Here is a 13,426-nt window from a genome sequence, read left to right as displayed (position 1 = left end):
TGTGATCATGTGAGAAATATTTACCTTTCCCATTCAATATTGCAAAGTAGATGGATATATGTTACATGAAATATTAGATTTTTAATGCATTATCTTTTGTGATAAGTTTATCAATCACGCATAGACAAACTCTGATTTTGAATTGCATGGTTTGCATTTTAGTGTTTAATGAACCACTTGACTTCTACATTGTTATTTTTACAAAATTTTGACATTGGTTAAAACAAAATTTGAATTTTTTCTCTGTTTCATTTGTAAAAACTAGTAATATTAAATGTGTTAGAGGATTAGGGTAGTTCTTTATAAGGCATCTTGTATCAGAGAAAGTTTGCCAAATATTTATTATAATAGTGTCTTGTGTCATGATATTTTTTTTTTTTTTTTTTTTTAAGTATTTAGTGATTTGAAACTAAGAGTATATAGATTTTCGTATTGATCACAAAAGTTAAAATTCATTATTATTTGCATGATTTTTTCTCTTTTTTTCCCTTAAACTAAAGTGATATTTTTGAAAGATTTTAAATTTCTCAAGGAAAGTTGTAGGTTTTTTATTTGAATTGTTATTTATTTCAGTTTCTAGATCTCAAGCCAAAGTACCGACGAAGTCTTCTGATAAGTCTGCTCATAAAAAGATGACAAGACCTTCAAGACCGATTTCTAAGACTTCAAAGCCCACAGCCCTCCCAGAAGAAAAGAAGGTGAAACAAAAAACTGAAGAAAATGGAACTATTAGACAAGTACTTATTAAATCTAGTCAAAAATCATCAGATGGATCAACCAGTGCAGCAAATAAGGTTTAAAATCATTCTACTTCTGAGAATTTATTACATGTTTTAATTTTTATTATGGTAAAAAAATTTCTCTTACACAATGTGGTATGTATATTAAAATAAATATAACTTTATTATTATAGAATCCTGTTCGGATAGTTAAGAAAGTTATTAAGTCCAGTAAAAGCTCTTCGAGTTCGTCAAAGCCTGCTGCCCCAGTTCCTACAAAAGTAATTCAAAAGACTATTATTGTCAAGAAAGAACCACCTGGTAAGTAAAAAAAAAATTGAGTTTAAAATATTATACACATTACAGGGTAACATTTGTAAAAAGTGCTTAAAGGTGCTTTTTTTTATTCGGTGTTTATAAAAAGTGCTTAGTTTTCTGTCATTTAAAAAGAGTTTTTTCTTTGCCATGTCCATTGTCATTCTAAATTACAAAAAAATGTCTGATTTTCACAATTTTCTCTGCACTATTTATCAAAAACTAGTTACTTTAAGTGAACTAGTCACTACTTTATGTGAACTAGTTATGTAAACTAGTCACTTTATGTGAAGTTTTTGAATTTTATTGATTTTATGCTTAGTAATTAGGAACTTTAAACAATAGAAAAAAAATTATTTTATTACTGCACGGATCCAAATTATGATTATAATTTTTTTTTTGTTTTTTGGAAGTGATTACCAATATTTTTTGAGTGCTTAAAGGGTGCTTCTTTTTTCGCTGAAAAATCTGGCTATGCTGGAAAGTGTTATATGAAATTTAAAAAAATTAAGTATTGACAAATAGTTACTGCTAGATTAAAGTTGTAATTTGTAAGTACAATTATCAGTTATGTATTAGATTATAATTTTATTTCTTTATTATGAAACAAAAATTTTACTCCGCTTTGGTTATATGTGGTGCTGTTGCTGTTAAAGAGGTTTAACATAGTATAAGATTCTATTTGGCAGTGCAGGAATTATTATATTCATTAAGAAGTTTTTAATATGAAAAGCAATTTAGGAAAAAAATTAGATATCTAATCATTAAAAATTAAGAGATTATTTTATAACTATTAAAGTAACAGGGTGGCCACCCACCTGGAAAACCTTGAAAACCTGGAATTATCAGGGAATTTTTTTATACTGGAAAAAACCTGGAAATATCAGGGAAATTTGGATAAAAACCTGGAAAAATCAAGGATTTTTAAAGAAAAGCTGGAAATTTTTCTTTGATGATTTTTCAAATTTCACTAATTTAAATTATTTGCTAATTTTCTTAATTTAAATTATTTCATCCATTATACCCACTTTTTTTTAACGGAAATGTATCGCCAAACAGTTGAAATATCATCAACTTAGCGATACTTTGCTTGCATCAAAATTTGCTCCATTATAGTTCTGTTAAACTAGAATGCCATATAAAATTCTTCCACGGTTGCTAAACAAATGTGGAAACTTTTGACCGCTATGGGAATTTAGGAAAATTTAGGTAAGATTCTGGTGGAAAAAGGGATTAGGATATTAGCTTCTGTTGTTAAATTCTGTCCTTGGGCTAAATCCATTTATGGCTCAAGTTTGTTCCGATGCTTTGGTTATTTTTTTTCTCTATTTTGACAAAATGTTTTTGTATTTTTAACTTTATAAAATTCTCCAAAAATTAGTTGGTCATAATTTTATGATAATAGATTTTATATCGCACTCTTTTTCTGAAAGCTTTTCTACTCCTATTCAAAGAAATCTGTAAATTATTTTTTCTGAGCAAACCAACCAATCACACATTTTTTTACAATCACTAACAGCAATGTTTGTCGACAAATTGTTACAATTGTTGCATTAATGCTAATTTTTTCTATTTCATTTTAACCTCTTATAACATATTTTAATTTTAAACAAAAAAGGCTCCTTTGTTGGTCAATATATGATTTTTAATTCAAAATTTTGTGCCAAAACATTAAAAAATAAATAAAAAATCTTGAAAATTGTCAAAATAAATTATTTTTTTCTAGATGATATGTTAAAAAAATAACATTTTGAATAAAATATTTTATAATATAGACACTTTTCTTGTACACATCCTATACTTTATAAGAAAAAAGAAACAAAAACCTGGAAATTTTAAGATTTTTATCTGGAAAACCTGGAAAAATCAGGGAAATTTGAAATCTGATTTGAGTGGCCACCCTGAGTAACATTTATTTGACAATAAAGTTATGTGATCAAATTTAATGTTAGAGATGAATCTTAGCATTAAAGCGAGCAAATAGCATTTACCATTATAGGTGAATTTTATTGCAATGGATTTTGGAGATGTGTTTTTCAGAGTATTAATCATTTAATTTTAGAAAAGAGTTTTTAGCATTTAACAAAAGAAGAGTGTTTAAGCTTTCTTAAGTTTTTTGAAAAGCAGTATTTTCTGGACTATTATTTTCGATTCCAGATGTATAGATTAGTTTAAATATTTTAATTTGGCAACAAAAGTTATTTTTTTAATAATTTCTTTTACTGCAATTTTTGATTATCTCTAGAAAATGTCCATGAAAGGCCATTAGAAATATAAATAAGTTCTATTTGCAAATGAACCGAATTGATTTTTTAAAATATGCTTTGTGCAATTTAAAATTAGAATAATAGAGAAATTACATTTTAAATTTGAGGCTATCTAAATTCAAAGACATGTTCTATGTCATCCAGTTATTAATGTTGACAAGTTGTGAAAAAACCTCATTTTTTGTGCCAGTAATCTCATAAAATTCTTTATTTTAAGTTCATGCTGCTGTAATTTAAAGATTATTTAAAACTATTCCTATATTAATTGGCAAAATTTAAGGCACTGTATTTAGATTTTTTTTCTCTTAAGAAACTATAAATCATTGATAAAGATCAAATCTAGAGACATCGGGAAACTCTGTTATGGTGATGTAACACCTAAGTGTCTTATACAAGACAATAATTGGATTTTTTATGGTTCACTAACACTCTTATTTAAACAGAACTGACAAAAGACGCCTGACGTCACAAGCCTGAAAAAATCGTAGTCAAATTTACACTATTCCTGATGTTAAGAACCCCACTTTGCCAGGACTGGCAAAAACCAACCATTTGACCCAAAGAGTCAATCATCAGGCACCTGAATTCCAGCCTGACTCAAAGTTATTTTTATTGGCGATATTTGCCTGAAACCAAACTACGAGAATCAGAGATGAAGTATCAGGTTTCCGTTTCTCTTGTGGCGTCCTAAACTTAATATCAGGCATCGTGTAAATGGGAAGTAAGGGGAACGGAATTGCTTATTTTTCTATCCTGGTCGACAGATTAATCTACGATTACCTCTAGCAGCATCCCAATAGAATTGGTGTAACAATCTCTGCATCAAGCCTTTCGTGTGAGAATACCACATCTCCTTATTTACTATTAGCTGATGGATTTTTTTTTTTTTTTTTGGTCTTGTAAGTATATTGTACAGCAAATTAGTGTTTGGCCGGTTCGTTCAAGCCGGGCATAGGATAAAAAGTGTTTTTTTCCTTTATTTTTTTTTTATTTATTTTTTTTGTTGTTGATATTAATAGGATTAATGTCTATTTTTATTTAGACTCTAAAGTGGAGAGTTCTACCAAAAAGGCAATTCCTACTGGCATTTTATCAGCTCCATCAACCGTTAGGAAACCAGCAAAGTTAACATCTAAGAGGGATTCTCCTCCTTCCTCCTCATCTCGTTCATCTTCTCAGACAGCTGCCAAGTGTGTTTTAAGAGGCACTGATCCGGAAAGCAAGGCCTTGGCTAGTAAATGTTAGTAATTTTTTTCTTGAGGAGAAACTTTGTATACCATTTATATTTCATCTATACTATTTCAATGTGATGAAACATTTTATTTTATGTCTTATTGATTATTTTTTAACAATCTAATTTAATTATTCTAATTTATGTATGTTATATCTATTTAACATTTTATTAAGTATTTGGAAATTTTAGATGCAATATTTTAATTTAATAAAAAAAAAAGTCTAGGTTGAAGAGATTTTTTTATAAAAAAATAAAAATGGTCTAATTTATTTAAAATCTCACTCATATTCATAGATAAAGATAATTCATAGATATTCTTTGAATGATTTTTAATTATCTAAGTTTTATTTTTAATCTGAAAATTATTTCTCTGTGCTGTTTATTTCCAAGAAATGTCTATGATTTCACTTAATCCGGCTTGATCAAAATTTTCTAAATTGACAGTTTCAGTTCTATCGGTTAACTGCTTACAACAATTTTAATCAGAAGATACTGTTTAGAAATCATTTGCCCATTTTTGTCAGGGTTAAAACGAAACAAATAAATCAATATTGAAAAGAAGATAGTTGTATGCACATTATCTCTTGCATAGTTCTCAAATTAGGCTGGATATAATTTTTATTTCTTTTGCAACATTACGAACTGATGTTTTACTTATTTTTTACTTTAAAATTACCTTGTTGCTCTTGGTTCTTTAAAATCATGAATCCTAATTGATTAACTAGTTTTTTTTAGTTCCTTAATTTATCTTTTATATGTTTTCCCTCTTTTCAGCTTTGGCTCTTGCAAATGCTTCTCAAATGGCCAAAAGAGAAGATAGAAGAGAATTAATAGATGAAAAACTAAAACTATCCGATGATGATCATCTTGGTATGAAAAGTCCTCTAGATGATAAGAATACCCATTTCAGTACAATCAGTGATGCTTCAAGTTCTCTAGCAGATGATGTCACTTGCTCTTGTGGCCGCAGCAGCATTGCTTCATCTTCGGTTTCACCATCACGTTCAAGATCCCTTAGTCCATCCCCTTCTTCTTCTCCTGAATCTGGTAAGAAAAGTTGATTTAAGTCGTCTTTAATTTTATAAAAATTAAAACAAGTAAATTAAACTCACTTCTTAAAATAAATAAAAAAAACTGTACATTAAAGTTAGTATTTTTAAGTTAAAAATTTCTAAATTGAGATTTATGATTTTATTTATTTTTGATATTATCTAATATATTTGTTATATTGTCTTATATTTATGTTTTTTATTTTGATAGAGGTTGAAAAACATGAAAAAAGGTCAAGAAAACGCACTCACTCCCCCGTTATTTATGATAGAAAAGAAAGCAAAGAACGTAAGTGTGATATTTAGATTAATAAAAAACATAATTAACTCGATTTTATTGATAATTTCTGAAACATAATATTGTTTTGGATCTATTTTTAAAAAAATTTGTTTTTTTTTTTAATTTAAATTTTTTTATGATATATAAGTTATTGTTAAGAAGTGATAAAATGAGTAATTATGTTGAATTAATAATGAGGATTTTTAAATCTGTACATATACATTTACACTCAATTTTAAGTTTGTTACCCTTTTATGGTATTGTAGAAAAACTGTGTTTATTATTTTTCTTTATTTTTAAGTAGTTTTGTTTGTTTAGTAACAGTAAATGTTGTATAGTTGCAATGTAGAAGTTAAATTAAGCATGTTTTTATATTTAAAAAAAAAAACTAATTCAGAGCTTATATTTAACCTTAAAAACAATAGCCTTTTAACTCAAACAAATAGAATGCAAATTAGTACTAAGTAAAATAGTTTTTCTTAAAAAATTTTTGCATTATGTGAACATTTTAAGAAAATTTGGTGTAGTTAGTATGATACTTATTTAAATGTCTGTGTTCTGAACTTAATATATTTTTTAATACATAAAAATTAATAATAGCTAAAAGTATTACATTATATAGTTAATAAAGAGTCTATTAATTAGATGACTAAAAATTTACATTAGAATGAAATCGAAACTTTTTCAATTCACATGAAAATGTTTCTTTACAAATCAAAGAGGAAATAATGTTTTTTTTTTTTTTTTAATATTTATTTCAAAACTGGCATATATATGTTGATAGTACCTATTTTTTTACAGATGCTGTTAAAAAACCTCGTATGACTTCTTCTGTGAGTAAAAGAGGTAAGTTCTATATTTCATTAGTAAAATTTTTCAATAAAAAAAGACACTGTTTAAAAAATTTTCTCTAAAAAACTCTCTCTTCTGCAGACTATACTCACTTGCTGAAATACTTTTTCCGTGATGCCAGATTTTTCTTAGTGAAGAGCAATAATCATGAAAATGTTGCTTTGTCAAAAGCAAAAGTAAGACTTTTCTCTTTACATGTATATATACATTATTTAAATTTTTAATATGTCAATGGTTTCATATGTATTTCAATATGAGTATTTGAGACTTATAGTAAATATTTTTTAGGGTGTTTGGTCAACTCCACCTCAAAATGAAAGCAAGTTTAATCAAGCTTACAGAGTAAGAAATATTAATTTTTTTCTCCCATGAAATATAAATTGGCAAAAATAATATATGTATTTGTATTATTGTTTTATCTGAAATAATTCATTGTTTTAATATTATTTAGTCTTGTCGGAATGTGATTCTTATCTTTTCTGTGAAAGAAAGTGGAAAGTTTCAAGGTACGACACTATTTTTGTGTTTTTATACCAAGAATTTTTTAAAATTTATTATCTTTATAGTACATTGTTTTCCTGTATTAAATGGTTTATATTGTACTGCCTTTAAAAAATTTTAGTGAGGCTAGCTTTTAAGTTTTATAATGGGATGTTTCAGATTGAGTAGAGTAGTACATAGGATTAATACTGTATTACAGCAGGAGTGTTGTGTAAAGTAATTGGACCTGAGTGATTAAAGATTGTCCAAATATTCAGTTAATTGTAGTAACATCATTTTTTACTCTTCTATTTTCTCTAATAACTTTGAAAATCGAAATTGTGGATCAAATAAATGTTCTTTGTAGCGTAATAATTTAACAAATGTTTTTTTATTATTTATTTTTTAATGCATTATTTGTGCAAATAAGTATTTTTTAATTGTTAACTGGTTGCATTGAATTTTACTGTTAATTTCATTGATTTATCCCCTTTCAAGCAGATAACATAGCATAACAGATTTTCTTTAAACAAAAGTAGAAGCCATAATGATGAAATTAAACTACACTAAAAATGATTTTAAAAAAACGAGATGAAATAATAAATATTAAAACTTTCAGATTTTTTTTAGTAAAAGCAATGCAACTCCAACAACTAACACATTGTTGATTTGTTATTCTTATAAAATGATTAATTCTATTCATGTAATTCTGGGTGATTTTAGTTTGAAGGCCTCATGAATATTGGAAGTAAGACAGCATTTTAAAATTCAGAAAAGAAAGTAAACTTAGTGTACCTGTAAAGAAAAAAAAAACACTTCACTGTTGATTTAGGTCATCCAAGTTATTTAAATGGAGAGAAAAAAAAAATTGATTATAAGAGCTCTACTGTGTGATAGCAAATTCATATGTATTTTTCAGGCTTTGCTCGTATGGGTTCAGAATCTCGTCACGATGTGCCAGCGATTCAGTGGGTGTTGCCACCTGGTTTAAGTGCAAGAGCTTTGGGTGGTGTTTTTCATTTAGATTACATATGCAGGTAAGATTAATTAATAAAATGCTATTCTCATTTTATTATTTTTATTTAATTTTTATTCGACACTATTATATGTCATTTTCAGTGTAAAACACTTTATAAAATAATTTTATATCAAAGCTTATATATTTTAAAATTCTAACTTAATTCTAAACAGTTGCCATGAATTTTATCATTTTGTTGATTATTGCTTGATTTTTCTTTTTAGGCGGGAATTATCTTTCACTAAGACACAGCACCTCTATAACCCCTGGAATGAAGGAAAACAAGTCAAGATAGGCAGAGATGGACAGGTGATTTTCTTTAATAATTGCCAAATTTTTGTAAATGCTCGAATTTCTTGAGTTTTTTTAAAAATTAGGTATTTGAAAAGTTTCACAGACAAAGATTTTCATGATATTCTCAAAACGTTAAGATTTATTCTTAATTAGAATATGTTATGGTCAGCTATTGTAGATGTTTCAAAATGAAACCATTGTCATTAATTTTAAGAGGTTATATGTTAAGCAATATTTTAAAAATGCTAAAATATCTTTTTTCAAGTTTTTTTTTAAGAAAATAAATATTTATAAAGCTTAGTAGAGGACTGTGTTAATTTATATTTTGAAAATTTTCCTAGACAAAGGTTTTCGTGATTTTCTCAAAACGCTAAAATTTCTTCATGTTAGAAATGTTATGGCCAGCTGTTGTAGATAGTTGTTATAAAATGAGACCATTGTCATGAATTTCAAGAGATTATAAGTTAAGCAATATTTTTAAAATGCTGAAATATGTCCTTGAGTTTTTTTAGAAAATTAAATATTTACCTAAAACGTATCATTATTCATGTGAAGAAAAGTTCAAATTATTGCCTGCTCACTTTAATTTCTTTCTTTTTTATATTTGGTCATACTAAACATTTTTAAATGTCATTCATCCTATTAGAAAACATTGTTGCATAAACTTAATTATCTATTTATTATTTTTCTATTGAATAACTCATGATTTCTTACTTGTTTACCTAAAAAACCTGTTAACTAGAAAAAATCTATTTTGCGGACTTGCTTAAGTCCCAGCAGTTCCGGCTATGTGACTTTCCACTATATTTGGAAATACTGAAATTTCTGCATTTTAAAATGTTATGTATGGTAAATATAAAGCATAGCATTACCTTGCTAAATCTTTTATTGTGGCAGCTCTTAATGAGATAACATGTTTTTCAAATGACTAGCTTTTCCACTAAGCTCATGCTTAGTTCGTTTCTTTGTTACTTTCTAATTGTGTGCAATTTTTAGGAAATTGAGCCAAAAGTAGCCGAAGAATTATGCAGACTCTTCCCTGTGGATGAAAACATCGATTTAATCAGCATTTTGAGAAATATGAAGAGGAATAAAACAAGAAGCTCAAGACCGTCTAGAGATGATCGTGAACGCCACGATCGTCGCCGAGGTGCTCACGTCGCATCACGAAGAAGTCCACCTGATCCAATGAGGTTAGCTGATAAATGGTTGCCGAAACGGCGAGAACTGTTGAATGTGCCTTTCAGTGAATTAGTGATTCATCCAGCTGCCAGTGGTGGCTAAATGCTAGAAAAAAAAAGAGCTTAATGCAAGAAAATGTTCAAATTGAGAAAGAAGCTCTAAAAATCAGCAGAGCGCTGCTGTAGTTAAAATCGTATGCAATCAATTTCAATCGAAATGAGGCTATTATTGCTCTGACGAGTACTTCAAAAAATGTTCATCATAATTTAGCATGCATGCTATTCATAATATGTAGCTCTGTGAAGTTTAAGGGGAATGAGTCAAAATAACAAAGAAAATAAAAATCCTATTTTGCGATGTTTCAATTGCAAAGTATTTGGAACATTTCTCTATGATTTGATTTTAAATATGGAACTTTATTTTATGTCTTTTTTTAAAAAAAAAGGCTTTTAAGAACTTAAAAGTGGGAGAACTTTTTTCAGGGAATATATTTAAATTGGGTTCTTTACGGGACTTCATATGAGGGCTGTGTCACTCTAAGATATCGAACTAATGAACTAAAGTGTCAGATAATTTTCAATTTCTTTCCTGTTGGCAATCTTTCAAATAAATTATTCAAAATTTGAACTTGGTAAGTTATGAATAAAATGATGTGCCTAGAACTTTCCTCAAGAAATATCTTTTCTTTAAAATACAAAAAGAACTATCATCTGTTTTCCAACCTCTTTCTAAAAGCAAATCTTTATAGCATAAAAGGATCTTTTAAGCCAATGAACATTATGTTTTGATGTTACACGTATGTTTACCTTCGCTTCTCTACATCTAACCAGTGGACTTTCGATGAATATATTCTTATGTGCGGTTTTTTATTTCCGCACTGGTATGTCTTCACTTTTTTTTCATTATTGTGTGCATTAACATTCATATGTATTAACAGCCAATATGCCTAATGTGTACAAAATATCTTATGTGTTTATTTATGTAAACATATATTGAAAATATTTACCAAGCATGACTCATTTATGGAACAAAATATTCATGACAAAAGTTTTGAATTCCTGTTACTTATTTATTCATTATCTCTTTATTTTTGTTTCTAACTTTTTTAAGACATGGATCATACTATTTGTAAGTAGTTTATTTATTATTTTTTGTCATTTAATGAAGTTATGATAATTAAGACAGACAAATGCTGAGATGCGAAACTGAAAAAAGAATATTTGTAAAATAGTTAAAAGGATATATTACAGGGTTGCCACAGGCGACTATTTGCAACTATTTTCTCCCTGAGGAGACTATGATAACATTTTTCAAAAGCTACTATATTCAGGAAAAGGAGACTATTGGGAGACTTTTCTTTGCTCCCCAGCTATGTATTTTTTAAGCATAAATTGGGTTGACAACCTGCAGTAGCTTCTGAACACAATAAATTTTTTTTCTTAAAAAATAAAAAAAATTTGAATTGCAAATTTGAGTCATCACTTTTTTATGCGCTCAATTTACACTAATTCCATTGTGAATCTATTTTGTTTCTGAATCGCCTTTTCAACGGTAATTGCTACGAAATTCTGCAGGATTTTAAAGTGCCCAATTTTTAGTATGATATTGCAATGTGTGCATTTCAAATTTGAATAATTACTTTTCACAATATATATATATTTGCTAAATCAATTATTGGTTAAATTGGAAATTTTTTAGAAAAAGTGTGCTTTTTCTTTAATGGAAAAATATTTTTTTGAATGATTTCTATTAATTAAAAGTATTTAGTTTTCTACAAATATACTTTTTTTTTTTATATAAAAATTATATTTGACACCAATTTGACTAAATAGATCGTAGTATATGAAAATTAAGTAATTTAATAAAATTTTAGTCATATTTTTTTTCTTATTTAGGGAATTATTTTCATGCTTTAGGCTACTAAATGCAGCTATATTCTTACTTTTTTCTGTGGCAACCCTGTATTATCAGCTAAATAAGAACATCTTTTCATGTTGTAAGACAAAGTCAAATTTTAAAGAATCTAAGAGATTCGTTAAAATTACTCTATTTATCGGCAATTTGTTTTTGTGGATGAGAGAAAGAAGTGATCTAAAAAGAACTGCACAAGCAGCTTAGAATGTTGGTGATGGTGAATAGGAGCCCTGGTCTCACATAAATTTATAATACAGTCAGTACAGTGAAATCTCAGGAGCCACCACTCTCTGTTCCACAGTGAAATGATCATTAATTGAAATTGGTCATTCTTAGGGGTTACCTCCATTGACTTCAAAATGTCATTGAAGGTGCATAATTTTTCGAAAAAGGATTTTAATTTTAGCAGGTGCCTTTTTTTTTGTGTGTGTGTGTGAAAGTGCCACTTATGTTAGTGCCACGAAAACCGGATCGATGAATAAAATTTAGCGTTAATAAAAATAACCTTTACTGATATAATTATGTGTAAGAAACAACTTTTAAATGAGTAAACAATTATGTTTTTTTGTTTAAGTTTTTATTTAATTTTATATCATAAAAATTAACTTTAACAAAATGGGAAGAAGTTTTTTTTCTAATTTATTCACTTTTAACTCTAAAAATAAATCATTGATAGCATCGTATCTAGTGCACTATGTCTGCAACATGAGGTTTTCAATCTCTTTTAGAGATCGTCGAAAAAAGTGCTCTAAATAAGAGTATCACACAGATATTTTGAATACATTTTAATCTATTTAATTGACCTTTTTTGCATTTGGTGCAGAGGTTTGCCAGTTGCTAGGAGAGGCTTTGATGGTCTCTCCTAAAAGTTTTCTTAAACACAAAGTCAATGGAAAAAATTCCGTGCCTCCCAAAAGGGCTCATAAATACAGGAAGTCGCTACATAGAGGTGTTCTTTCCTGGAGGTGTCACTGTATAGAAGAAATTAAAATTGTTATCTGAGGTATTGAAGATATAGTGAAATAATCCAGATCAAATAGAGAAATAATCTGAAAAGAACTGCAACAGTTCAGTATTTGGAATGCAGGTGAGGGAGTCCTCTAGTTCAAAATGTAAATTCAAACCAATAAGTTCTATTTTTTGTTAATCTGATTGCTAGTCTTTGTTTGATTTAATATTCAATTAATTTACTCTTGTATTTGAATATTTCTGTAGGAAGTATTAAAGAAAATAATATAAACTTCTGCAGAAAAATAGCTGGCAAAAATGTTGACCAGTGTTTTTTCTTCATGAAATTGAAATAATGTAACACTTCTAAACATTTTAGGAAGAAAAAAGGTTATGCTCATATTAAATGTTGTCAGACATCTTCAAAATTGATGTATTATTAAAAACTGTTGCTTTCATTTTTAATATGAATGAAACCTTGCCAATAAAATTGTAATAATTTTTATCACTAAATTGGTACATTGGTTGTCAAAATAGAAATTGATATTAAAAAAATAATCAATGTTGTATCCATATGACCACAATTCTTTTGGTTCTTGACTAAAGTTTTTGTATACTGTAAAGCAGATCCGCATAATATACAGGAACGGCGTTCATAGAACATTTTTTATCACTCATTAAAAGCAAAGAATGGTCGAAGTTCTCTTTTTTACACCACAATTAATAATTCTCAATACCGCAGAAATTTTTTCAGTATTACTCTTTAAATCATTTAGTAAAAAATTAATATAATTAATCAATTCTAACTCACAAGTAATCTTGTAGAAATTTATATCAGAATTTCCACTTCATGCAGCCACACTTTTGCTGTGAT

General features: G+C 27.8%; 1 protein-coding gene across 4 annotated transcripts in view; it reads left to right on the top strand.

Moving 5' to 3' along the window:
- The window catches only part of Ythdc1 (YTH domain containing 1), a 38,049-nt gene that overhangs the window by 4,980 nt on the left and 19,643 nt on the right, over positions 1–13,426 (top strand). For 2 of the 4 annotated variants that reach the window (XR_011637403.2, XR_011637404.2), the window contains exons 3-14: positions 574–794; positions 914–1,040; positions 4,344–4,541; positions 5,310–5,582; positions 5,796–5,873; positions 6,666–6,710; positions 6,798–6,892; positions 7,005–7,058; positions 7,168–7,222; positions 8,116–8,233; positions 8,439–8,523; positions 9,505–10,570. Coding sequence is in view for 2 of the 4 variants with exons in the window: in XM_016065003.4 (XP_015920489.1) it covers positions 574–794; positions 914–1,040; positions 4,344–4,541; positions 5,310–5,582; positions 5,796–5,873; positions 6,666–6,710; positions 6,798–6,892; positions 7,005–7,058; positions 7,168–7,222; positions 8,116–8,233; positions 8,439–8,523; positions 9,505–9,701 (1,546 nt within the window). In the remaining 2 variants the exon portion in view is untranslated. The remainder of the gene's footprint in view (positions 1–573; positions 795–913; positions 1,041–4,343; positions 4,542–5,309; positions 5,583–5,795; positions 5,874–6,665; positions 6,711–6,797; positions 6,893–7,004; positions 7,059–7,167; positions 7,223–8,115; positions 8,234–8,438; positions 8,524–9,504; positions 10,571–13,426) is intronic. The other 2 variants (XM_016065003.4, XM_016065011.5) reach the window with 1 other exon arrangement.

Source organism: Parasteatoda tepidariorum, chromosome 10 (assembly GCF_982258835.1).
Source record: "Parasteatoda tepidariorum strain Cologne lab strain chromosome 10, Ptep-v5.0, whole genome shotgun sequence".
Taxonomy (NCBI): Eukaryota; Metazoa; Arthropoda; class Arachnida; order Araneae; family Theridiidae; genus Parasteatoda; species Parasteatoda tepidariorum.
Note: the sequence above shows the minus strand (reverse complement) of the source record. Positions and strands in the feature narration are given on the sequence as shown.